At 37.8% G+C, this 26,894-nt stretch overlaps 1 protein-coding gene across 2 annotated transcripts in view; it reads left to right on the plus strand.

The window, feature by feature from the left end:
• SETD3 (SET domain containing 3, actin N3(tau)-histidine methyltransferase) overlaps positions 1–26,894 on the plus strand; it is a 63,319-nt gene that overhangs the window by 1,465 nt on the left and 34,960 nt on the right. For both annotated transcript variants that reach the window (XM_086750057.1, XM_086750058.1), the window contains exons 2-4: positions 20,930–21,039; positions 22,649–22,741; positions 26,002–26,150. In XM_086750057.1, coding sequence (XP_086606183.1) covers positions 20,937–21,039; positions 22,649–22,741; positions 26,002–26,150 — 345 coding nt within the window. In that variant the 5' untranslated portion in view covers positions 20,930–20,936. The remainder of the gene's footprint in view (positions 1–20,929; positions 21,040–22,648; positions 22,742–26,001; positions 26,151–26,894) is intronic.

Raw genomic sequence — 26,894 nt, forward strand, 5'->3', positions numbered from 1 at the left:
TCATTTGGGGTTTTTACGCAAAGGCAATATTTAGCTGTCGGGACAAACTTGGTTCTTCCTTTTGGAAGTTGTCCTTTGCAGCTTAGTTCGAGGCTGCTCTTCTCCCAAGCTTGATATCTGCTCTTCTGGATGGACTTGTCCTTGGAACCTAAGCTTGCTCGTGAGATGAAGTTGAAAGCAAATTGCCTTTCTCCCTTCTAAGAGCATGTAATGTGAGCACCCGTCTCTTCAGGTGACAGCTTTCTTCTGTGAATATTGCTACTAACGTTAGCTTAATGTCTCAAGTGTTTTCTGCTTTCTGCTGTTGCCAGCTTGTAACTATAAAGTGAAACGTGGTGTTTTGTAGGCGAGTAAACAGCTGTAGCATTCTGCATGGCCGGTGTCTGGTTCCTGGTGTAAAATAGTCAACCAGTGTCAAAGTTGGAGCAAATGGTGTGATGGGCACAAAGGCAGGGTGTTTCCAGATATTTCTGCTCAGTTAAGTAATTCAATATGGTAGTCTTCAAGCATGCCAACTTGCTCTTTAATGGAGCTTTCGGTTATGTTTAGCAAGCTGGATTGAAGTATGTGTTGAAGTACAGTTGAAAATACTTCCATGACGTGGTGTGCCTGGAAATAGACTTAGGGTCTGGGGGGAAGAAATTCTGCAAACCCCAAAATCATTTGTAGTCTATATGTTACTGTTCCTAGTTAGAGATGGCCTGATCTGTACACTGAAATCAGATCTAAGTCTTGAAATAAACTTTTAATTTCAATATTGTACATAATTTAAAAGTAAATCACATAATGTCTATCTGCATAGCAAGGTGTGCATCTTAATGGTGTTTTCATTGCAGCAAATATGATGAAGTTGGGTATATCTAATATATCTAAAGTATTACATACTGGTGGTGCTGATTATACAGTTAAACTGACATGCTGAGTAGTTTTCAGCAAATGAGTGTTTTAGTGGTTGTTCTTTGAAAGAAAGTAGCAGTTTAAGGGTGCTGGAGATCTTGGGGGATCTGTATCTCTGCTACCAGAATGTCACAGTGTTCAGGGCTTCTTAAAGGAGATACCACGATGCCTGTGGTTTAAGTGTCAAGGGGTTTTAGAGGCCTGTGCTGTGGTGTTAGCTCTGTGCTGGTGGCTGAAGTCAGGGTGACTTCCTTCATTCTCAGTTAGGAGTTATATTTTTATCAAGTGAGGTTAATATTTTCTAAAGGAAGAATGTATTTAGAAATATGCAAATAAAACCAGTGCATTAGGTTTTTTCCATTCTGCTTGAACGGAATGGGGGGGGGGCAAAGTCTGTGAGGGTCTTCAGGAGGAGCTAAAAACTCAAGCAAAGAAATTAAATTATAAAAGTAGGTTGACAAAGTGATAGTTTAGCAGTCCATTTATTGTTTCTTTTCTGCAAAGAGCAAATATTATTTTCTTTTCTGGCCAAATAGGAGTCTGAGGAGCTGGCTCAAAAGAGAGGCAAGGGGGGTTATTAATCATTAAGAAAGACTTGTTTCCTGTGAGGCAGATAGTAAGCTTCCCTAGAAGATAAGTGAGGTGTTTACAATAAGAAGCACTCCTTCTGCCTGAGAAAGCTTTAATGAAAGCCGAGGGGATGTAGGGACAATCCTATTGTTATTAATGTAATAGTTCAGAATTAACAAGCAGATAAAACTGATAGTATTTATGGAATACAGACTTTTCTTTGGGATGTTGTCTTGGATGTAGCCATTTTTCTTTGCCCTTTAGCATTTTGTGTTACCTTCAAATTAATAATTTCTTACCAGAAGTTTATATTTAATTTATGAGGCAGTCTTGTATTTAGTATCTAACTAGGTTCAACTGCAATGGGAGGAGCGGGAACAGGGAGAATAAATGTCAAACTGACATACATACTTTTTTTTTTTTCAGTAGATGTAGGAGTATCTTGAGCATCCAAGACAGAATGTTGTCAAGACATGTCCTCTTTGATTGTAACTGTACAACTAAATGTCTTTGGAAGTTGCTTCCCATCAATTAGGGAAACTTGTTGGAGTTGATGTTGTAAGTGCATCAAATAAACATTTAGCTGATTTTAGTAACTTCTTTTGGTATTATTCTGCAGAGTGGCTTCTTCCCAATATCACGATAATATTTATGTACTGTCATTCTTTCCTTAACCAAAACCCAAACCGGGATTAATAAAGTTTATTCTCTGCAAAGTGGATGCATGCAGTATATATAGCAGTTGTTCACTCTTCCCTCTTGACCAGATGCTTTAGACTTGTGCTAACGTTGGCAAATCTGTGGTGGTGCAGCTTTTTATAGCAAACAGGATTAATAATTTAATTATGTCCATCCTTTGCCAGCTAACTTATTAGAAACACTTCATCTTCCTAGGCCTGGTTTTAGATGTTTAATAATGTTTTTACCAAGACTACTAAGTGTAAAATATGAGAAAGGACCTCTCAAATCTAAACAAAGCACATTAGGAGTTCTTCATCATACCATAAAAATGCCCCATTAGTGTGTCTGGCTTTAGTCTTGTGTTTTTGGAGCTAGACTTTGAAGAGGTTTGTGTTGTAATTAGAAGGCAAGTTCAGTGCCTAGGAGTGTTTTAGCATTGTGTTGCATTCTTGGTTTTGCCCTTCCTCTGCTGTAACCTTCTTTGCTCCCTTTTTCTGTTTTTAGCTACTGTGCCCTACATTGGGTCTTACCTGCCTCTCTTCTACCAAATGATTATTCCAGTTGCTCCATCTATCCCTGTCTGTCCTTCACCACTTCCCATACTGTTCAGCTTTTTCTTTCTTTGAAGTAAGGAAGAATTAGCACCAAAGTCTTGCATTTCAATTCTGGGATCTGTTACCAGGCTGGAGCAGCAGACCTGTCAGCTGCAGGGAGGCTTCCACCAGTCTTTCTAGCCTGGGCTGAAGCATGCGGAGATGTAAATAATTGTGCTTGAGATCAGTTTTATCTCCAGTGAGTACATGCAAACAGATGTTTACATGGTCTGAAGTGGGCCACATCTAAGTGATACATAAAGCAGACATAAAGCAAAAGGAATGTTTCTGAGACTGTGGCTGCTAGCGTCCTATTAAGAATCAAAATAGAATATGACTTGTAATTTGAGATTTCTTTTACTTTTCAGAAGGATTTTTTGAGCCCAAAGTTAAAGACTGTTAAATATTAGGCTATGACAGATTAGTATCTACCTCCTATTTTATTCTTGAATGTCTTCTGAATATCTCTGAAGAAATTGGCTGACCTCTCCTGGAAGTGCCTGAACAGCAGTGCTTGAACCTCCATGGTTTTCAGCCAGTGTTTTAATGTAGGCCAAAACTATCTTTGTAGCTGAAGGTGGACTGTAAACTGTATCAGTTCTATGAACTTGCTTTTCAGTTGTTTGGGTGTGAGCAACCTGCCCTGAAAGAGGTAGTCCGTTTCTGGGGCTCTTGTGTTAGCAGTCTGATTCTAACCTTTTGCATGTGGATCAATTTTTAGGTTTTGCTTTTTATATATATTTGTATGTGTTTTAGAATATGGTATATAGTGATGGAATTATGCAACTCACAGTAAAACCAAGTCTCTTACATTGCAAATGCTGCCTGTATTTCTTGGCGCAAGTAGTTAAAGACAAAGCAAGATTCTGCTATTTCTGTTAATGCTTTATAGCACTAGCACCTGGAGTTTCCATACGGTATTGTTTTAGTGGAGTGGAAATAGGATGTGATGTGTGGGTTTCTACTTCCATGGAACCTGCATTGGTGGTCTAGTGCCTCCCGTATACTGGATTTTGCTCACTGTGCCCATACCGATAATTTAGGGGAATATGAGCTATTTTGTGGGGAGGGGATGGTGGCAACCAAGCATGAGGTGCAGGCTGTTTCCTGACCCTGGTAGGCCTTCTGTGAGGTTGAATTAATTGTCTTTGTGGCCACTCTTGGAGCCATTTGGTTATCTTTACTTGATGAACATGTTTATAGATGTAGTCACATAATAACTTCAAGTACTGAGAGAAGGGTCTCTTGGGTTTAAGAACTTTTGTATTGACATATTTCTGACAAGAACATCTGAAAGATCTAATTTTACAGAGTTGCTTCTAGGTAATTAAAGTGAACAATGTCTTAGTGTCTGCAATTATATAATTTATGAATCTCTCTGTATTCTCTGTCCCGTTGTTCAGGTCATCAAGGAAGATGGTAAACAGTGTTGGTCGCAGCATTAGTCCCTGGGGTACACCACTATGACTGGCCTCCAGCTGGACTTCGTGTTGTTTGTCACAGCACTTGAACCCAGCAGTGCAGTTGTCAGTCTACTCCACTCTCCACTTATTTAGTTGGTACTTCATCAGCTTGTCTATGAGGCTGTGATGGTAGACAGTGTCAAAAGTCTTACTGAAGTAGGGATGAAGAGCATCAGCATCCACTGCTGTCCCATCAAGGTTACAAGGTTGATCAGGCATGACTTCCCTTTCTTCAATCCATGCTGACTATTCCCAATCACCTTGCCCTTCATATGTTTGGGAATGACTTCCAAATTTACTTGCTTCGAGAGCTTCCCTTCACTCAATACTGGTGAGGCCACATCTGCAGTACTGTGTCCGGTTCTGAGCTCTTCAGTACAACAGAGAGATGGAGCTACTGGAGAGAATCCAGGAAGGGCTGCTAAGAGGATTAAGGGGCTTTCCTTGTATGAAGAAAGGCTGAGAGCTGGGCCTGCTCAGCCTAGAGAAAATAAGGCTCAGCAGGACCTCCTCAGTGTGTATAAATGCCTGAAGGGAGGGTGCAAAGATAATTGAAAACCCTCACCTCTTTGCAGGTAGCAGAATAGCTTTCTTTCCATCCATCAGTTTTCAATTGCATGCTCTTAGAAGAGGTGAAAGTAGTAGGCCACTAGAGTGTATTTTGTGAAACCAAGAACAGATGCCCAAGTTGGCAAATACAGAGTTGCTTCTCACATCAAATCTCTGGTTCTAAGATGCTCTATAAGATTTGTTGGAGCATTTGATGCTATTTTTCTTTGTAAGTACAATAGGCTATGATTTATTTTTTGAAAACTTTCATCCAAAGGTAAAAAGTGTTCTGTTTAGGCACATGGATGACTTGGTTACATTTTTAATACCTGTATAGGCAGCATTTCTGTGTTTGTCAAAATGATTGTTTTACTGCTTTGATAGACACTACACCTTATTCTGTTTTTAAAACTACTTTTCCAGACTTTCACTGGTACGTAATGAATTGTTGCCAATATGCTCTTCCATTGATTATTGATGGAATGGAATACAGGTTGATAGCAGTGGTCACAAATTTGTGCTTCTTAATTCTTCAAAAGCAGTGATAAAATGTTCAGAGTTTCCAGTCTTTGCTGATGCCCTGCACCTATTCACAGGTTAATTTATTAAGTTCTACCAGTTGAATGCTTGATACAAAAGCATTTCTTTAATGTATCTGCATAGGTTGTTTTTTGTTTAAGATGTTACCAGCAAATAGCTACTGGTGTCTGTCTAAAAGCCTGTGACCCATTTGTCCAGTTTCTAGGGTTTTTTACATGAAGAAAACTGACATTCCAAAATAGGCTCACAACCTTCTCAATCAATACGCCATTTCCTTGTACAGGCTGTGGCATCTGGCTGGTCTGTGAGCTTCCAAGTGGTGTAGGTACAGCTGATAGGATTCAGGAACTTGGTGAGACTGATACATTTCGACAGTCTTTTTGTGGTACTCCATTGCTAACCTCTGTAAGCCAGCAGCACTCTATAACTACTGCTGCTCAGTATGGAGGGTAGTCCTTCCTGGGTTGGGATATTCCTGGTATATCTTCGTGTTTGGAGGCTGTCATATGTGTATCTATGATCGTGCAACTGAATAATATTTTCTTTGGAAGCTGCCTTTTCCAATTAAAGTGGGTCTCAGCAGGAAGCTGAGCTGTGTATGGATGAATTTCTCTCCTCGAAGAGCTCTGCATGCTGCAATAGTATTTTTAGGCTTGCAGAAAGTAGCAAGAGTTGACTGGTGAAGAAGGGAAAATGGCTGCTTACTTTGGATGACCAGCAACAATGTTTAATCTTCCACTTTGCTAAGCAGAGTTGCATCGATAGCATATTAATACATTAACTCTCCTAAAATAGAGAGGCATCCATTCCCTCTGGAGAGTGCTGCACCTGATTCTGTCAGTCAGGACCAAGTAAAATGGGAGTTGTCAGACCAATTTGAGAGTCTTTGTGTGTTCATACAGTGAAGAAGCTGATATAACTAAAGCTTACAGTTGCAGAAAATGACTGTTGGGTTTTCATGTGGTTGTCAGATTCAGATTCATATCTGTTCTCTGCACTTTTTGCTAAAAGTCAGTGTTCAAGCAGTTATTTCTCCTTTCTTCCCAGCTGATGCTTGGGAATAATAGTGAGCTCTATAAGGGTTCATGAGATTACAATTTTTGCATTTCTTAATGCCCTATTAAAAAACAGAATTCCTGCTTTTAAGACAATGACAGATAATGTGATTTCCTTCTGTCACTGTAGGATGCCTGGCTTGTACAGCCTGTTTCTCTGGCTTATTAAATTTTTGAATCAATGCCTGAATATAAAAACCTGTCCCATTACACTTCACCTTTGGGCATTTAGAAGACTAAAATGAAACAGCAGCCTAATAAGATAACTGCTTGCTTCATGTTGTGGTGTCTCGTAGTTGGTCTCTGCAAGTGGTTTGGAGGTATAGTGCAGAGTTTCAATGAATGATATGAACAGCCAAAAACTTTGCAGACTCCAGTAAATGAGGTCATAGTCTTAAAGGTACAGTGTATGCCTACTTTGAAGGTGGGAAGCTAGTGTATTCATGCAGCTTTAATTTGTTTTACCAGGGTTTTCCTGTTGTACTGGAAGAAAGCAATTCTGTGCAACTTTGAGGTACGTTTTACTTGTAAGGATACAACTTTGTCTTTTTCTAGAAAACTCTCAGAAATGCCAGATCAGGTTAGGAACAAAAAGCTGGTTTGAGCACATTTCTGCAGACTTCTGCCCTGACAGTATTCGATAAGTTGGCCTAAGGCATAGGACATGAGCCGTCTAGTTTTGGAAAGTACTGCTGCTCACAGAATGCATTTTTCTTTGGTGGAGAGACATTTACCAATATCACCTACAGCAAGATGTCAGGAGCAGCTTCTCTATGATACAGTGCTCATGTTCAGTTCTGTCCTTTGCATTCAATAAGGAAGAATTGGTCAGAGTAGAAGTCATGTGTCTCTAGCTGAAATTTGCTAGCAGATAGTGGTTCTGTTTGTGAAAGCAGGAAACTCAGCTACAAGAACTGGCAAGCAGAATATTAACAGTATCAGCCACTCTTGTCAGGAGTAATGCTGCTGCTTTTTCCCTTGTTCTTGAGATTATATTATATAGGAACAAATTGTTATTCTGGGCTGATGGATATAAATTTCATCTTGCAAGTGCTTCAGATGTGGCTTGCTGGTTAATGCAATGTCTAGTGCCTAGTCCTTTACCTGCAGAAGGAGAAATGGCCATGTTCCTGGTGAAGGAGACGGGGCTCTAGCTGTGGCAGCAGGCCTTAAAGCTGCTGCTTGAGCTGTGCCTCCTTGCTGTGGCATGCAGGTCTAAGATGAGATTGAAAGATGCTGGGTCTGCAGAGGCCTGGGACTGCTGAGAGTCCAAATTGCTGGAATCTGAGGCAAGTGGATTATCTGTGCTGGCTATGCAGGAATGAGCCCCAGGAAAATAAGAATGCAGGTAGTTAGAAATAAGGATATTGAAATTTCAGTTTGGAGGGGTCAGATCCAAGAGATGCCTGGGGTTTGTGGGGGGACTATAGGAATGGTTGCAGCTCCTTATCTGAACAGTTTGGAATATCGCATGTAGGATCTGGTCAGCCCTACTCTTCATTTTGATGCATGGCCTGGCTAGAGGTTAGATATGTCAATGACATGGCTAGTGGTTTGCATGGAAATAATGCAGGGTAGAAAAACTGATTTTCAGAGGCATGTTAACTGTACATTAGTATACTTGAGGCAGTTATCTTGTGAAAAGATGCTGTTCAATCCTTCTTCCTTAAAACACAGGAGGCTTTGTTCAGAAAGTGTTGTAGTCATCCTGAGTATGTTCTGAGACTGGAGAGCACGATGCATTTACTCTGTAATGTGTGCTAAAATAAATGTTAAAAATATTTCTGCTGTGATGGGTTTTGTCAGCTGCAAACATACAAAATAAATGTGCTACCAAGAAGATCTACCATACTTATTCTGAATTGTGAGAATTAAAATGTCTGATAAGCTGATGGCAGTTTACAGTGCCTTGTGGTCTGTATACATATTTGTTATTATTTCATGAAATATTTGAAAGCTCAGGGTTGAAGCCAAGTGATACTTATTATTGCTGCATCTTTCTTGTACCTGACAGCCCAGTAAATGCCTGAGTTAAAAGCTTTCTTATTTCAAACCACTGTAGTGTCTGTAGTTTGAGTAAACATGGAGGAGACTCTAAGGGCTCACGTTGCCAACTATGAATACCAGAAGACAAAAAGGGACTTAGAGAGGAACCTACTCCTTCACTTTCAAGGTCTAGAATAAAAAGATCGGAAAAACTGCTAGTATTTCACCTGAAACTTCTAGTCACACTTTCTAGAATAGTCACCATTTTAACCACTGGATGGGGAGTGGGCTTAAGGCAAATGGGTTTGGAAGGCTTTCCAATTGTTATTAAGCCCTCAGTTACTTACCAGGCATTCATAGAAGAAACTTCTGAAGTTCTTTTTTATACAGTACACTTAGCACTCAAATATTGTCAGAATTCTTTTCTGAACTGTCAAAATAGTATTATTTTGGGATTTACAAAGTGCTTGGTCTGCTATGGGTATTTTCAAGGATGCTGAAATTACAGTACCTTGAAATGTAATTGTAACCGGGCTTGAGGGCTGTGATCTCTTCAGTGAGGGTTCCCCAGCACAAAAGCCCCTAATCATTAGCGCCTACTATGGAGCAAGTCTGTAATAATTTTATTGGGAAAGTTTTTTCTTTGAGCTATTAAGAAAAACTCTGGAGATGCTCTGTTTATCGCTTGCATTGCAGTAAATCTGTGCACTTCCATAACTTACATGTTGGCAACTATGGCGCTATCTTACCATGTAACAAAGAGCTCAATTTTCTTTGAACTTCACATGGGTACATATGGAATGAATGATTGTAATGCTGATTCATTATTTCCAAAAATAACCAATTTTTTTTATATACAACTAGCTGGTGTCACTTCACACCCAGAGCAGGAAAGCAGGCAGGTGTGTACTATGTGAGTGTGAAAAAGTGCAGCATGCTTTCAGAGGTGGAGTGCCATTCCAAACTTCTTTCCTTCCTACTATGGTGAACTCAGTGGTCTTTCAAAATGAGCTGCCTGGTGTCTTCAGAATTGTATGAGATGCATGAGAACATTACCTGGCATAGATATTCCCACATGTCCTGGGAAGATTAAGAGAAGGCATGCAAATACCCACTGCAATTCTCCATACTGTTATCTGTTCCTTGTTCATGCTAGTTTGTACTGCAATTCCAGGCTGGAAGTCCTTGGCATTGATTGTGCATTGAATAGACACTTCTGTACTGTTCGGGTCTGTTTGTTCTTTGTGGTCTGATAGAGATCCTGAGCGCTGCTGGTAGGGATGAAGTGCCAGCAGTGCCATCTCTGAGCACACTTTTAGGGAGTTCATCTGCTGCGGGCAGAAGTCTGATGGAACAGCTGTGCTTCACTCTTAGCTAGAGAAAAATACAGCAGTTATTTTAAAACTGCTTAGATCCTCTTCTGTGAGGACAGGATATTCCAGGAAACAACACAAAACTGTAGCTGAATTCAGATATTTATAACTTCAAGCACAATTTAATTGTGCACACTGAGTAGTGTCAAGTCAGTGTCCAAATATAGGTCCTTAAGCGATTTTTTTTTTTATTCCAGCAGTGGTATTGAAACACTGAGCCAATTTAAGTTGTTACAAAGACATGAATGTATAATGAACTTCATTTTGAGGGCAAGAATCACATATGCTGCCACATAGCATAGAACAGGTCTTAAAGCTTGTAAAAACTTGTTCTATACTGTGGATTTTGTCTTTCCTTTTAATTAGAGAGATTTGCAAGATGATGTTTGTCATTTCATGTAAGCATTGCCAGGACTGTGTGGGTAAGAAGTCCTTTTGAATGAAATGATGTGGCATAGCTGATGCAGGGTTATATCTGTATCACCTACCTGCTTGGAGGAGAAACTTCGACTTGCAGATTAGTTACATTAGAAGGGCCCAGAAACTGGCGAGCGCTGTTACAGGATCTGCTGCCTCTGCTGTGATTGGAGATGTGGGTTGTTGGTATGATGGCCCTACATAGTTATCTGATTGGAAAGGAGCAGCCTAGCATGCTATAGTAAATCCTATTGGAGTTGCAATATGTGTAGGAAGTAGAGGGTAGGCAAAGGTGTTAAGACAAAAAATTAAACATAGCTGATGGGAGAATTTTTCAGTGCGTAGAAATAATCATGGGCCCAATTGCTACTAGGTTGCTTGAGGGCATTCCACTTAGGTGGAATTACTGTTGCAATTAAACAGTAGTCCTTGGCATTAAGTATCTTTAGTTTTAAATCTCTTCCTTGGAGACAGTCCCGTTAATTGGAATGTATGTTACTGCCTAGTTTTGTATTATTTATGCCATTGCCTATAATGCAATTAAAAAATAACTTAAAAAAAAACTATGAAGCTGACACCCATGAATTTTTTTTTGCTGTTCAGTCAGGCTTAGTTTCTTCTGCTCTAGCTGTTACATGAAGCAGACGCAGTATTATATAGTGATGTATGTCTAATATGCAGTCAATCTTTTTTGTGCACCCTAGAGAATTTCCATTCAAAATATGTAGCTGATGTTACACATAAACACACTTTTTTAGTAACACATGGAGGGATGAGTTAACTTGTTAGAAGAAGTCTTTCCACCCCTTTAAAGAGGGGCTGCCTCTTTTTTTGGTAGTTAAAATTATTAGGATTCTCAGTGACTAAGAAGCAGTTGCAGTGAGACTTGACCCATGTGAAATGTACATTTTGGGTTAAAAAAAACCCAATTCCCATTGGTTCCAACTGGCTTGGTAGATTTTTTGAAGAAAATAGATTTTTGGGAGAAGGAAGTAATCCGGACAGTAGAGATGGAAGTATAAGGTGCCTGCTTCCTGAATGGGGTAAAATCCATCTGCTAACGGATTGTGACAGAAGAGAAAAGGTGTGGGGAGGAATACCTAACTCAAAAGACATGAGCTTGTCTCAGGAAGACTGTTCTTGTTAAGAAGTGATGGGGACAACCTATTTCATTTGCTTTACCTGAGAGAGGAAATATGTGGAGTCCCATTACAAATAGGTCATGTGGCTAAATCACATATTTGAAAGGAAAATAAAACTGAAATTCTGTATGAGGTAGAAGCTGACTTGGGTAATTTCACAACCTCATGAAGAAAGGAAGCTTACTGCATTGCAGCTTCAACCACAAGAAGCTGGGTGAACATACTGGAGAAAAATCCATCTGTGCTTTTCCTGTAGCTAAGTACCTGCTCTTGGCTGCTATCACTGTTTCTTTTCTCCTGGTAAAAGACAGGTGGAGGGATAAGAATTAAAGACTAAGATGAGGAGGAAAACTGTAAAACTGTAGACTTCAAAAAGAAATAGAGTAGAGCAACTTTTGTTCTTCCTGTTCCTCCAGGAGATGGTAGATGCTGCTCAGTGCTGTTCTTTATAGAGACAGGAAGATGCTAGGAGATGTGATAAGTCTTTTTTTAATCAAGAAGACAGAGGAAGAAGCCCTGTGACTTTATGGGATCTTGAATCTGGGGAGCAGACGCTAGAAAAAAAAGGGAAGAATAGTAAGCAGAATCTTATAAGATTGCAGTGTGTAACCAATATATGTGTGTGGCAGGATCTCCCTCTTCCTGCAGAACATGAGTTTCAGGGGCTGTGGGCTACTGCTGGACACTGCATTCTTGGCTTGATGATCAGGTGAAAAAAATCTAAGCATGGCAGTCCTTATCTTATATTTTATATAGGAGAGAGCGTATAGTTTCTTAACTAGCAGGAAGGAACTGCATTTGAGGGGTGCAAGTCATTTTGGGAGAGCAGAAGAACCTAGGGCACTCTGTTAGTTGGGCTGTTCATTGGACTGATTCAGAGTACAGCATTTTGCCACAAGGAGCAAGTGTAGCAAAGCTAGCCCTTAAAGAAGGAAGTGGTCTAGGTTATGGCTAAGGGAGTTCTTGGGAAACAACTTTACATTATATTTAAGTGGAATGCAATCCTAAGTTGAAACAGCATGAGCTTTTCTATCATTACACTTATTAGTGTTTTCTGTAGGTGATTTTTGTCAGCACTGTCATAAATGTTATAGCAATATTTCAGATCCTGTTTAAAAAAAAAAAACCAAACTACCTTGTTTTAAGCACTCTATAATCACAGGAGGTCCCACTGCCAAAAGAGCTTACAAGTTAAATGGAAGAACAAAAACATACTGCAAAAGGAAGGTACACACAATGCACTGCAATGAGATTGTATTTCATAGAGCTTTTGGGGCAAGTTTATAGAGAAAATGAAGAAATGGAAGAAAAAGGAAAGAGCAGTGCTGTGAGAGAAGTAATAGTGAGAAGAGAAGGGGTAGCGTACAGAGGTGAGAGATTGAGAGCTGGGAGGAAAGGAATTGAATCAGTAACTAATTAGTCATTTATTTAGTGAGAACATCTAGATTAATACTTTAGGAGTGATGAGAGTGTTAATGTGGCTTCCAAGTGACATGATGTAGGTGGTTTTCACAAGCAAACATCGTGTTCACTGTAAATGCATAAACTGAATTTTTCTTAAAGATCACAGATCTCTTCCTCCACCCACGCTGTTCTTGCACTTCTTGATTTCATGCTTTCTATTTGCTATGAAATGTATTTATCTTACCCACAGTCATAAGATTCAAATTTAGGAGAGGAAAAAAAAAACTTGATCAGTGGAAGCAAAAGATCATATTCCCCGTAAACCTGGTCATATCAAGTGTAAAATTGTGTTCTCCTACAAATAGATTGGAGAGCTCCTGTCAGTTGCCTCTAAGCATTAAACTTGTGCCTTAAGACCCTGGATGCTCAACATATGTTGATACAAGATGATGGTACACTTCCCTCTCTGAAGTAAAGGGAAACATGACTTAGTCTGAGGCAATCAAACTAGAAAACAAATTGCAAGCTTGGTTTGTGTGCATCCTACTCATGTGTCCTCCCTCTCGTTACAGCCAAGGAACATATTCCACAACAGCCTACTATACTCACCTCTCCATGCTCTTTGCATAGCTTGAGAATTCCCTTGTCTTCTCCTTGTCTGCCCTTGTTGAACTGTATCTGTCCTCCTAATACTGATTCTAGATCTACACCCCTCACCTTCTGTGCTAGCGTGTGCCAAGAAGATGCGTGGGGTGGGAGCTATTATGTAAGGAGAACGTAATGTAATTAGCATCTACAAGGATATGAATTAAAGAAGATACAATGTTAAGAAGCTTCCTTGGAAATATACTGAGTCCTTGAAGCAAAGTTAAACTTGAATGGATAACTTGCTGTGGGAATTCTAACTTGGTTGTTATTGTAAAAGCTCAGCAAATTTTGGAGTAGCTGATTTAGTACTCTAAAGTAAAAAGCTATTGCTGAAGCAAATTATAGGAGCATGTCAGTTCTGTCTGCTGGTCCGTTCTTCCTGCTTCACCCATCAACTTGTTGAATGTTTTTAATCAAATTTAACAGAGTTAAACATAAGTTGGTTTGCTTGCTAGAGGAGAAACTGTGTTGAGAATAGTTTATCTGCTTGGCCTGTTTGTTAGCCAGTCAATGTGTGTGCTGATGTTTTTGCCCAACGTGCACAGTTATGTCGAAACCTGCAAAAGCAGATGCTGCCTGGCTCCGCAGGTCATGCGGGGAGGGAACTGAAAGCAATGTGGAGTCCTGGAAGAGATGAGGAGGGTCACTGAGAGCACTGCAGGGATTCTGGGATCGTTGGAAAAGGCACGTATAAGAAAGTGGGATGCACATCCAAAAGAAATCAGACTTCATATATTCTGCATCATGTAGGATAAATTCTTTAAAAGTAACACAGTTAAATAATTAAAAATTAATATTGTGCTTGCTTAGCACAAGTATTATATTCACAGTTTGCTAACAAAGGTTGCAAAGTCGTATTTTTACCCAATGAGTGAGAGATAGGTAACTCTTATTTCTGTCAAAGCTAACTGCAGCTCTACATAGTGCTGCAATGTACTTCATGGTCATGTGAATGTGAAAAGCTGGGGGGTTTTGTTAATGATTAAACAGATTTTTTTTTCTGAAGTGTTTAGTGGAAAGATCCATATTTTGTCATTCAAACTTGGCATTGCTTCTGTAAGGAAATGTGGTCTTGTGATATGGTCAAGTTCTCTAAGACCATACTAGCTTTTTTTAAATAAGATGTTTAAGCAGTCCTGTGTTGTTTGTTTGTTTGTTTGTTTTTCTCCAAAAAAAAAAAACCCAAGGAAAAAAAAACAAACCCCTAAAAAACTCTACACACATCCACTTCAGTACTTGTGGGATTTTTGTGCAGACCTTTCATGGTTACTTTCTAAAGCTATTGGTTGAACAGGCTCACTTTTTAAAACTGTAAGTCAAGGGGAGGGGTATTTTACAGCTCGTTAAAGTATTATTTGTGTGTGATGCGGAAACAGGTTCAAAGTCTGACACAACTGCTCTTTGAGAGCAGTATTAGAGGGGAGAGATGGATCACTTACTCCCTTCACTGCCAGTTTTGGCATGATTCTTTTTGCCAAGCCAGCTGATAGACTATATTTGGAAATGTGGCTGTGTTGTGTGTTACCAAGCTTATTCATCATTGCTGTCAGCGTACTCTCTCTTTGCAGAATGCTTTCAGGAATTTTCAACAATGTTCACTTGAAAGGAAACATGGCATAGTACTTAAAAAATATTCACCAGAAGACAACCAGAAAAGCAAACTTAAAAAAAAAAAAAAAAAAACAAAAAAAACAAACAAACAAAAAACAACCAAACCACTTTTCCACTGAAATGTGTATTGCTGCGGATATTTATGAAGACTGCAGTTCACCTCATTCCTGAAGGATTTTTTTTTTTAGTTTGTCTCTGCATGTCATGGAGCTATATTTTATATTGCTGCTTCTGTGGTCATGAATGTACTGGCAAACAGACGGTCTTTTTATTGCTGTGTTGAGAAGCAGGCTCATACTTTATTACTTTCTAAACAATAGTTTTAGTCACTTGCAAAAAAGATGTTTCATATCTGAAATTTAATTTCAAATTAAACCCAATATTTTTTCTGAGGTTACAAATCTTTTTTTAATTTCAGGAACTTCAGTAGAATTGAAATCTAACTCAAATCTGATTCATGAACTGTTATTTCATTAGTGTAATTTTAATTACAAAAATTTGTTTCACAAAGGGACCACACTTACTTGCTCCATATTGAGTCTCATGTTATCAGTATAACTCATGATTTACTCGTTAAATATGGCAAAGAGCATCGCTCAACTAAACTGGTTTTTCTTAAGTGTGAAATTGGATATGTTTTGTGTTTTCAGAAATTTTGAAAAAAGTTTCATAATCTGTTTTTATACTATATAAAATATGTGATTTTTTTTGTTTGTTTGTTTATACAAGGCTACTCCACTAGTTTGGTATTTGGGATATGTTTTCTGGACAACTATGTATAGCAGTAATTTTTTTCAAATAATGACTTTTATTAAACAATACATTTGTCAGATGCATTACACTTTAAATAGTTATAGCTGTTTCATGTAACTGAGCAGTGAATGTAGATAAGTAATGTAGGAAGTGGAGATCTATTTTTCTGAGTGAGAATTAGATTAAAAAGGACAGTTTTGATTAAGATAGATTATTCCTTAAAAGGAAATACCTCATAACAAGATATCTCAAGATATCAGTCTGCTGGTTTTGCTTTTCTCGGTGTGATAGGCTTGCTGATTTAATCATGCATGCAGAATATTTTCTCTATAGAAATTCTGATGACGAAGAAGCAATAATTTAGACAAGATACATGCATCAAAGGAGAGAGTGAAGATAGCTACAGAGCTTATTTCATGTTCCATACTGGTAACATCCTACTGAAAAAAATGCATTTCTGATTACGGTGCCATCAATTTAATGTGTTGTGTTCACTGAACTTGTTTTTTTCCTATGGTATCTTTGCTGCATGTTATCTGAGCAGTAGGAGCTGAGAACAATCTTGCATTAGCCTTGAATTTCTTACTTGTGTAGAGCAGATTTCAGATTATTTTTTTCCTCTAAAACAACATTCACCTATAATAGTAATGTGAATACTTAGTGTTGTTCAAATTTTTTGTCACATTTGGGAAGCTGAAGTTTATATACTCTAAAATCAGTTTTATCTTTAGGCATAACTCTTGGCAATGGTTTCACTGCAAAAATAGGTTCTCATGACTAGTGTTTCATATGGGGGAAAATATTCAAAATTATATTGCTGACTGTGTACCATATTCATACAGCTGCATGTATTGGTTTATCCTTGTTCTGATTGCACAGTGGCACTTTTCATATCTCCATGTATAATATGTGCACAGTTGTCTTTGGGTTTGTTCTTCTCATAAAATCTACCAATGGTTGTTTATATTCCAAGCAGGTTCTTCCCCTAAATACAACTAAAAAGAAAAAAAAAAAGCCTGCAGTAGTTTTTTGGTAGTTGTGTATACAGAACACTTAAACTGCTTTTCCTCAATTTATTGGTTGATAAACATACTTTCTCCTTAGAAACAAGAAGCCAAAATCCTTCAAAATAATTTCAGTTGTTCAACTTATTTTAATATTTATGAGCATCTTGATTGATATAAACTAAATGTCATCATAATTTATAGCTTGTAACATGGAATACACTGTGTGTGTCTTTTAATTTTCTGAAGATTCTAAAGATGCAGGGGATTGTGCTTAGAGGGAATGTAGAAAACCATTCATATGAATCAACACAGATCTGCATTGTTCTTGCCCTGAAGATTTTGGACTCTGTCCCCAAACTTGCTGTTGGATCTACTACAAACCCATCTGACTTGATTTATCTTAAGAGCAGAAGGATCTAAAATGTAACAGGATGGCATATGGGAGAAAGGAACACATGAATAAATAGGTGATGTGCAAATAAAGTCTTTGTGAAGGTGGCCTCCTGTACCAAGAGCTCTGTTTCTTTTTTTTTTTTTTTTTGCAAGTATGAGAGCATTACTAGGATGACAAAAAAGGGAAACGTATGTAATAGGAAAATCATAAAAATAAACTTTTCTAAGTTTTTTTGTTGGTATTGTTCTTCTATGGCTTTGTCTTACACTATATTATGGCAGGTTGGCCATTTATATTGATTCTGTTTCCAATTTGTACTGTTATAATTCAGTATGGATCTCATAATGAACGCTATTCCCTGCTTTGTAGGAGCTGAGGTGATCTTGGTGACACAGGCAGCTGAAATATTTCAGATGTCCAGAGTTACCTGAATGTGTCCGACTCCACTCTCACTGTGAAGTAACTGGACATAGACTCTCCTGTACTTTACAGGAAGATATTATATACCGTATAGACTATGTAGAGTAGTCCAGTGGCCCATGTAGAGGTGAAAACATCAGTTGCAGTAACATGTAGAATCATAGAAAAGTGTAGATGGGGAGGTACCTCTGGAGATTGAGAGGCCCAATTTTCTGCTTTAACTTCCAAGTGAAATCAGCTTACTCAGGGCCTTGCCAAGTCAAATTTATAAATTCACCAAGGTTGCCTGGAGATGCTGTTAAATCTCCATCCTGTTCCAGTGCTCAACTACCCTCTGGGTGAGGAGTTTCCTTATATCTATTTGGAATTTCCCTTGCAGCATTGTGTGGCTATTGCCTGTTGACCTTTTGCTATGCTTCCCTGAGAAGAATCTGCCTCTACACTTTGTGTAACTCCCTGTTACATAGGTGAGGGCAGTAGTGGGCTCCATTTCTTCTCCAGACTGAACAAACCCAATTCCTCCATTGTGCCCTTCATCTCATGTGTCAGTCCTTTTGCTATTTTAATGGCCTTCCTCTGGATGTGCTCCACTTTGCCAGTACCTCCTGTGCAGCATGGTCCAAAATTGTACAGTACTCTAAATGTGGCATGCAGCTGTAGTGCTGTATAGGGTTTTTTCCTTCCCAAATGCAGGATACTTTACATTTATCTTTAACTTTATTAAGTTCCTGTTGGCCACTTCCTCTAGTTTGTTGAAGTTCCTCTGAATGGTGGCCCTGCCCTCCAGTGTGTTGACTGCTTTCCCCGTTTTATATAATCTACAAATTTGCTGAGGATACTTTCTGTCCTAGCATGCATATCTGATGAAGATGTTGCCCAGTATTGACCACTGAGGAACAGTGCGTCTAACCAGTTGGTAGTTAGACGTAGAACTATTGACCAGAACTCTTTGAACTCCTTTGTTAAAGAATTTTTTGTCTACCTTGTTGTTCACTTAATTTGATCCATGTCTCCTCAGTTTAATATCCAGCATGCTATGGAAGATAGTGTTAAAAGCCTTGCTTACGTCAAAGCAAGTAGCAACTACTCATTCTCCCTGGTCTTCAGAGCCACTTATTTCTTCAGGAGGCGGTCAGATTGGTTGTACACAGTTTGTCTTTAGAAGTCTGTTGTCTGATCCCAGTCACAATCATGTCCATTGTGCCTGGAAACAGTTTCCCTTTAGGACTTGCTCTGTTTTGTACAGCAAATGAGGTGAGACTGACTACTGTCTAGTTCCCTGGATCCTCTATTCTCACCCGTCCCCACTTACTTTTCTGTTGGGATTTGGATCTTGTTTGTTTTTAAGTTACCTGTTTTCTGTCATAAGTAATCACTGTGACTTTGCAAAGATGATGGCCAGCAGCCTTCCAGTGACATCAGCTAGCTTTCTCAGTACCTTGGATGTTTCCTATCTGGTCCTATGTACTTCTGGAGGTCCAGCTTACCTAAATAGTCTTTTAACTTAATAGCTCCTCTCCCTCAAGCTTTGCTACTAGATGCAGAAACCTGGGAAACGATAGCAGACCTTGCTGGTAAAGACCATGCCCAGGGTGTTGGGTACCTCAACTTTTTCTGTACTTTCATCATTAGGTTGCTTCCTGATTTAGCAGCTGAATTGCACTGTCCCCAATCTGTCTTTTGCTGATGCTGTACCTGTAGAAGCGTTTCTTCTTGTCTTTCACATCCTTCTTCAGTATCAACTCCAGACAAGGGTGGCCTCCCTAATTCAATCTCTACTTGCCCAGACAGTGCATCTATATTCTCCTCTAGTTGCCTGTCCCCATTTCTGCTTTAGGTATGCTTCTGTTTCATAGAATCATAGAATGGTTAGGGTTGGAAGGGACCGTCAAAGGTCATCTAGTCCAACCCCCCTGCAAGAAGCAGGGACATCCCTGACTAGATCAGGTTGCTCAGAGCCTCATCCAGCCTGGCCTTGAACGTTTCCAGGGATGGGGCATCCACCACCTCTCTGGGCAACCTGTTCCAGTGCTCTACAACCCTCATTGTAAAAAAAAAAAAAAAAAAAAAAAAAAAAAAAATTCCTAATATCTAATCTAATCTATTTTAAAACCATTACCCCTTGTCCTGTCACAGTTTTGTTTGAGCTCAGTCAGTGAGGAGTCCCATGTACCGACAGCTGACCTCCTGCTGTTTTTCTTGCATGTTGGGAAGGCTTGTTTTTGTGTATTGAGAAGAGAATTCAGGAAGATGACTGGCTGTCATGGGCTCCTTTGTTAGCTTTCCAGGGCTTCCCAGCATTCCCTGAGCAAGCCCCAACTCTACTGTTGTGAGTCCAGAGTCTTTTGTTTGCTTCTTTCCTTCCTCCCTTTACTCAAGATCTTACACTACCATTTCACAATTACTGCATCCAAGGCTGCTGTTGGCTGTCATATGCATAAGCAGTTCTTCCTTATTCATGAGTACCAGATCCTGTGCAACTCCTTCCGTAGAATTCTGTTCAGTGCTAGCATAAAAAATTGTTCCCAGTGTGTGCAAGAAATTCCCTGAATGTTTCACATGCTGCTACACTGCCCTTCCAGTAGATGTGAAATTTAAGTCCTACATGAGAACAGGGAAGAATTTAAGGAAGAAATTTTTTACAATGAGTTTTCACCTGTTTTTACTAGAACAGGTTGCCCACAGAGGTGGTGGATGCCCCATCCCTGGAAACCTTCAAGGCCAGGCTGGATGAGGCTCTGAGCAACCTGAGATGGAGATGTCCCTGCTCCTTGCAGGAGGCTGGACTAGGTGGCCTTTTAAGGTCCTTCCAACCCTAATGATTCTGTGACTCTATGAACAAGGGGCTCTGAATATTGCAAAACCAGCCTAGGATAATATTCCATTTATTGTGGTAACTGAAAAACAACTTAACTAGTGTCTTGAATCACAAGAACCTACTACAAAGATATACATATGATGATTTTATTTTGAAATGGAATACTTAATTATTATTACTGTATTATTATTTAATTATTATTATTTTAGTGTAGTCACAAATACTAATTCAGATGATGTCCACAGTGCAGCTGATGAGGTAAAATAACCTGGTTTTATATAGCATGGATACTTTGGTATCCATAATATTTGTTCACAACTAATGAATTTGCAAGTGATCTGATTTTTTTTTTTCTTTCTAAGATTTCTTGTTTCTCATTACCCTGAGGTAATTAATGTGCAACTATGTAAAATATTGCTTCACACTGCACTGTATGGTTGTCTTATGCTCAGGCCAGGCAAATAATACTTGCATGTATTGCCAGAAACAACTCCTTAGCCTCTTTTTTTTTTTCTTAAGTGACTAATAAGAGAATATCTTGTCCATTCATCATTATTATATTTTGTTTCTTAGTAATTGGTGACAGTGTGCTTCTTAATCTGTTTTAGTTGGAAGATGGGGAAGAAGAGCCGAGTAAAAACTCAGAAGTCAGGTACAGGAGCTACAGCGACGGTATCTCCAAAGGAAATGTTGAATCTAATTAGTGAGTTATTGCAAAGTAAGTTTTGTTTTTATGCCCTTTTGGGAAAAAAGGATGGTGTGCAGACCGCTCAAAAATGTTCTCTTGTTGAAGCCAGTGAATTCTATTAATTTCCTGTAAGTGGCCAACTTTGCTATTTCAGCCTGATTAAGAGAGTATAGTATGTATCTCGTAGTATCTGTCTCTGTTAGTATATACCATTATTGGCTTATTTAAATGTGTATGTATTGGACATACCATATTTCTGGCAGCTTTTGGCTTTATATCTCAACAGAAGAATAAACACTGGGAGAGATTAGATTTTAAAAAACCTACGCTAGGTAACTTGACATTGAAGCTTTCTCAAAAATGTTTTTTCTTGTAAACCTCAATAATTGCACTGTTCCTGTTTACATTTGAACAATACTTTGAACTGATATCAGAGTAGAGAAATTAACTGCAGTAGTACTCAGTTCAACTGCACTGATATTTTTGTCACTTAAATATTTTTTGTTCTTGCTGTTTAGAAACTTTTTGTAGTGCTTAGTTTTTGTGTATAGACCAAAGGTTTCATTTGTTGAGGAACTTGGAACTCATCCATTATTTCTAGTAAATATTAAAAGCAGAACATAATTTCATGTGATGATGCTAAAATACTGTTCACTCTTTCTACTTCAGTAACTGTGCTGAGCTACACTTTTTGTTGAAACACAAGTCCAAATTTTCATATCTGGACACGTCTAAATGTTGCCTTAGAAAAATCAGAATTTTTGTTTAGCATTGCTCACAAAGAGGAGACAAGGAGTTGGCAGAGCAGTTTGATGCTTATGCTACAATTGGCTTCTGCTTTGCTACTAAAAATAAAACATAGATCTAATTTTCTAAGCAAAGACAAGTATCAGCTATTCTTTTTGTCAAGCTTCCATATTTTAATCAATGCAAAGATTTTTCAAATCAGTTGAGCACAATAATCTTCAGCTGTCCACTTGGATTTGTGCAGCTTAGATCAAGAAATCCACACGCTGGCGTTTAGAATATTGTCAGAGACACTGTGGATGTAATCTAAAGCTAAAGCTTGGCTAAGTGTTCCTTTACTTGTCCTTCCAGTACGCAGGCATCTATGAAAACAGTATTGACTAGGCAGGTCAAATGTACGTATGCAAATTTCTTAATTATTTAAGGTAAGATCTATGTTATTATAATCTGCTTTCATTACAGCAAGAATGATAGCAAGCAGGCTAATGTAAACAGAGTGTGTTTCTTGGATATTTGAAAACAGAGACTTATTTTTGCTTGTCTTATCTGAGAGACTATCTACTTAATGGTCTGGTTGTTTATTCTTTTTTCTTCCTAGCTTTTTAAACATTTGATATTTCTTAAATCTGAAAGAATATTTTAAAAAAAAGAAAATAAAGTAACTTTAGGCAAGTTATACTGTGAAAACCTTAAAAGTATCTATTAATTACATGTCAAACAATGGGTTGTTTATAGCAACGGAGATTATAATGTTTACCATGTAAACATGTTTGAAGTACTAAGTTCAGTTAGTGAAACCATAATGTGAAACCATTATGTTTTCTCTGATGTTTAAATATATACATGTACACTTTATTAAAGAAAACATTTTCATTTGGCATTTTATTTCCAGAATGCAGCAGTCCTACCCCAGGTCCTGGTAAGGAATGGGAAGAATATGTGCAGATTCGTTCACTTGTTGAGAAAATTCGTAAAAAGCAAAAAGGTAAATATGAAAGACTGTGTGATAAGGATGGCTCAGAGCATTGATCTAAAGAATTGCGTGACAGCTAACAGGAATATTTTTTGTTGTTGTTATTATATAAATAATATGCAATCCTATTATTTTGGGATAAAAGTCTTAATTCTCTGACATGTAGTTGCTTTTTACACTTGCAAGTGTTTCTGAAATGTTCTGGTGGGCATGACTACTGGCATTAACCATTCTAATACTTATAATTCTGAATGAATATCACAGACAGGTGATCCTGTGATAATTCTTTTCAATAAGTAGAAAAAAGAGCTTGAGATTGTGATGGGATGACAATCTGAAGGACTAGAAGTAAAAATCCTTTGACAATAGTAGGTCTTTTTGATTCCTGATTGCATAGTCTGCCCTTCTGCCTCTACAAATCTGAACATTTTGAATTTAATTTTATAACTAATTTATTTTAACCTGAACACTTTACTGGACTTAGAAACAGCTTCAACAATTCAACATCATGACATTAAATTATGATAAAATAAAAATATGTAAATGCATAAAATACATCAACTAATACATCTGCTATAAATCAAGCACAGAATTAAAATAGAGAAATGCTTATGGTACTGTTAATATGGAGTTTTATTGCCAATTTTCTTAAGTTTAAGGTATGCTTATTTTTCAGACTAGAACAGTTTTCTTCTGGTATATTCTGCAACAAGTCACTGTTGCTGATAATTTATTTTCATATTATCTTTGATTTTATTTGGAGTTATGCTCTAAAAAAGGTTTTTTTCTGTAATTTTAGTAAAATTTACCTTTTTTCAATGACTTATATTTAATGACAGAAACATAACAATTCTTTCTTCTCTGATATTTATACAGTGATGGCAAAAAAGCCAGACTGCATTTAAAATGGAGCTTGAGTGGTTCATGTACTTGCTTGAAAAAGCAGAAGACTGTACTCAGAGTCTTGAAATGTCCTTTTCATACCTGTTTTTAATAATTTTGAATAAGACATAAGAATCATACTTCATGAAAGGACTTTTAAACCTCTGAACATCAGTTATTGGCAGAGGGCATATGGAAGAAGAAATGATAGTTTGAGTGCATCCTGTAGCTCTGTAGAGGTGAACTTGATTCATTTTTTGCTGTCCTGTGGTATGTGTCGTGGTTTTTATGATGTAATACATGTGTTACAGTAAAACATAATTCAGATTAACAAAAACAGAGTTAGTGTTGGGGTTGGGTTGTTCACTGTATCTTCTGTGCAGGAAAGATCTAAACATTCATGGGGAAAATGGCTGCTGGCAGAACTGGTAGAATTAGTATAGCAGTATCATGTTAATAGAGCATATTTTTTTTTCTTGAAAGATGCAAGACCTACTGACCACAGCACTATTGACATACGAATGCCTTTTAATGTAACATTTTTACATACATAGTGAGTATGAGTAGTATGGTGTCTTTCAAAACTATTTTTTAATGGAATGTAGTAATTTCTACTACACAACTTTCTAGCTTATTAAAAGCTTTAAACAGTTAACAAAGGAAATAAATTGCTTTTGGGAACTCTAAAATGTACAAATCCATATGTATTGCCTAAAATGTCATACTTTGTGCTTTTCTTGAATAGAACACTGAGTTGCAGAACTTGAAGTAAAAATGATCTTGATTATAGAAACCTTAATTTGAAAACTGAGTATTTTCACTTTCTAAAATTTTTCCTTGTTTGACTCATTAACAAATTTTTAAATCTAATTTTTCAGTATAGATTTTCATCAATATAGCTATATTTTGTTCAGTATAGAAATAAGTTGTTCCCCAGTAGTGTTTGTAATTTACAGGAGCTGCTCTTCTCTTTAATTTGGAAAAATATAGGAAGCATTGGACATCATATATGAGGAAAAGAGGTAGAATTTCAGAGACGCTTACAGAATGGTTCCAAATACAAGGTGGATGTTAAAAGCTTCCAGTAGCTTTATACAGTAGTTCATGTTGGAAATCAAAAGAGCAAAGTCCTCGACAGTATAAACACCTATCACGTTCTGCAGAAGCTATGCAACTAGTCTTACTAGATTTATGAGGCCTTAGCTCTGAATGTATTCCACAGAAAATAGCATACGGAAGGGAGTATGAAATAAAAGAGAAAAAAAGAAATGCCAGCTTTTTTCTTTTTTACCAAAAAAAAAAGCCAAAACACTCTGCACCACATTCTCCTTGCATTTAAAAAAAAAACAAAACAAACTTATCAACAGTGAGTTTTTATACTGCATCATCAGAGACTGTAGCTTTAGATTATACTTGCACTTTTATGTTAACTGCAGATTTGATTGGTTCTGGGCCTTAAAATGTGTGCTTTGGTGGAATGGAATATTTCAAATATACTAATGGTACCTTCTTAAAATCCTTTTAATTTAAAGATATATTTATCACTTGTACTTAACAAAAATATCTTTGGATGTAAGCAACTTGCTGATGATGTTTTGTTGCTCGTAAAATGACCTGAGCATTTCAGGGGTGTTTGGACGCTTTTAACATGATGTGACACTGGAGTTTGGGTTGAAGAGAGCCCGAGGGCAGAGAGGTACAAAAGGAGCTGGCCGAGTGTAGCTGGGAACTATAATGCGTAAGTTCAAATCAGATGACTGTAAAGCGGAAAGCTGAGGGAATTAATGAGGCTTGGAGTTTCACCGATGGACCACGTGCCTGTTGGAAAATAAAAGTGTGAAAATTTGGATGAGCTCTGTTATGTCAGAAGGATGATTAGTCCCCAGTTATTTTAGTAGATCCGTATGCTACAGGAAAAAGCTAACTGCCTTGTATGTGAGAGAAGGAGCTTGAGATCTGTTTATCATCATTTCTGCTGCTGAATTAATGAAATGGCAGCTTGCCTTTCCAATTCCTCTTTGTGTCTGTATTAACATGTTGTGGTGATTGCAGTTATCATCAATATTAAGCTGGGAAATATTTTTGCTCAGCTTATTTGAACGGGAAGAGGAGGGGAGATTCATATTTCATCACAGCTCAGCTTAGGTGGTTGTGTTTTTAAGATGCCTGGTAAGCCAATTTGGCAGAATATTTAAGTTGATGAAAATTGGATATGACATTTTTATACTATTGAGTAAAACTTAACAAAGGCCAGTTGTGACTCAGTTTCTTCAACATAAAACTGCTGTGGGATAGCAGATAGCTTTTTACATGTGCTTTTATATTGAACTTCTTTGTCTTTCTAGATCATCTTATTTCTGTATTTGTTTTTTCATAAACTGTGTATACAGGTTTGTCTGTTGTCTTTGATGGAAAAAGAGATGACTATTTCCCTGATTTGGTAAAGTGGGCAACTGAAAATGGAGCGTCCACAGAGGGTTTTGAAATAGCTAACTTTGAAGAGGAAGGGTTTGGTTTGAAAGCAACAAGAGAGATAAAGGTGAGTATGTGAACATTTGACTTAGATTAGAAAATCGTGTTTGGAACGTAGCTGCAGAGCTCTGAAATGCTCACCACATTCCCTTTCCCCTTTTGACTGCTTATGAAACAGCTGTTCGGAAATGCTCTCAACTCTGCCTACTTGAGAAATAAAATTAAGCATTATTTTTTATGACTATTGGATAGTAATGTGAATTTTTAATCAGTCTTTTTTTTCTTTGTTGCCTATACTGCTTACCTAATCATCAAGAACACTCTACCCCATAGGTCTATCCTTCTCTTCCATTTTTTAGCTACTTAGTCTCTTCTCCTCTTCCTTTATGTCCCTTCTTTTAAAGCACTGGTCCTTTTGCCTCAGAAAGAGGTATTTGCAATACTTACCTCCCAGTGAAAATGAAAAAAACCAAAATTACCTCATAATTGTAAAGAATGTATTTTGATCATTGGGTAAGGAATATAGACACACTCAGTTAACTAACTGTTAAAAGGTAAGCATTTAAGATTTTCCATTCACATTTTACAGATGGGAAACAGCTCTGAAGAACAATCAGCTGTTGTAGAAAGAATATTAGAAAATGAACATATATCAATTTTAGGGCTTTAGTAGCACATAGTTAATAAGGCTAGCACTACTGGTTGATAAAAATCCTGAACAGTTCTTCTAAAATAAGAATGGGCAATGTGAAAAAAACCTCTACTGGGAGAAAATATTTTATCACGTAATTTGTAGCAATGTAATGTATCT

This window comes from Chlamydotis macqueenii, chromosome 5 (assembly GCF_036417535.1).
Source record: "Chlamydotis macqueenii isolate bChlMac1 chromosome 5, bChlMac1.mat, whole genome shotgun sequence".
Classification (NCBI taxonomy): Eukaryota; Metazoa; Chordata; class Aves; order Otidiformes; family Otididae; genus Chlamydotis; species Chlamydotis macqueenii.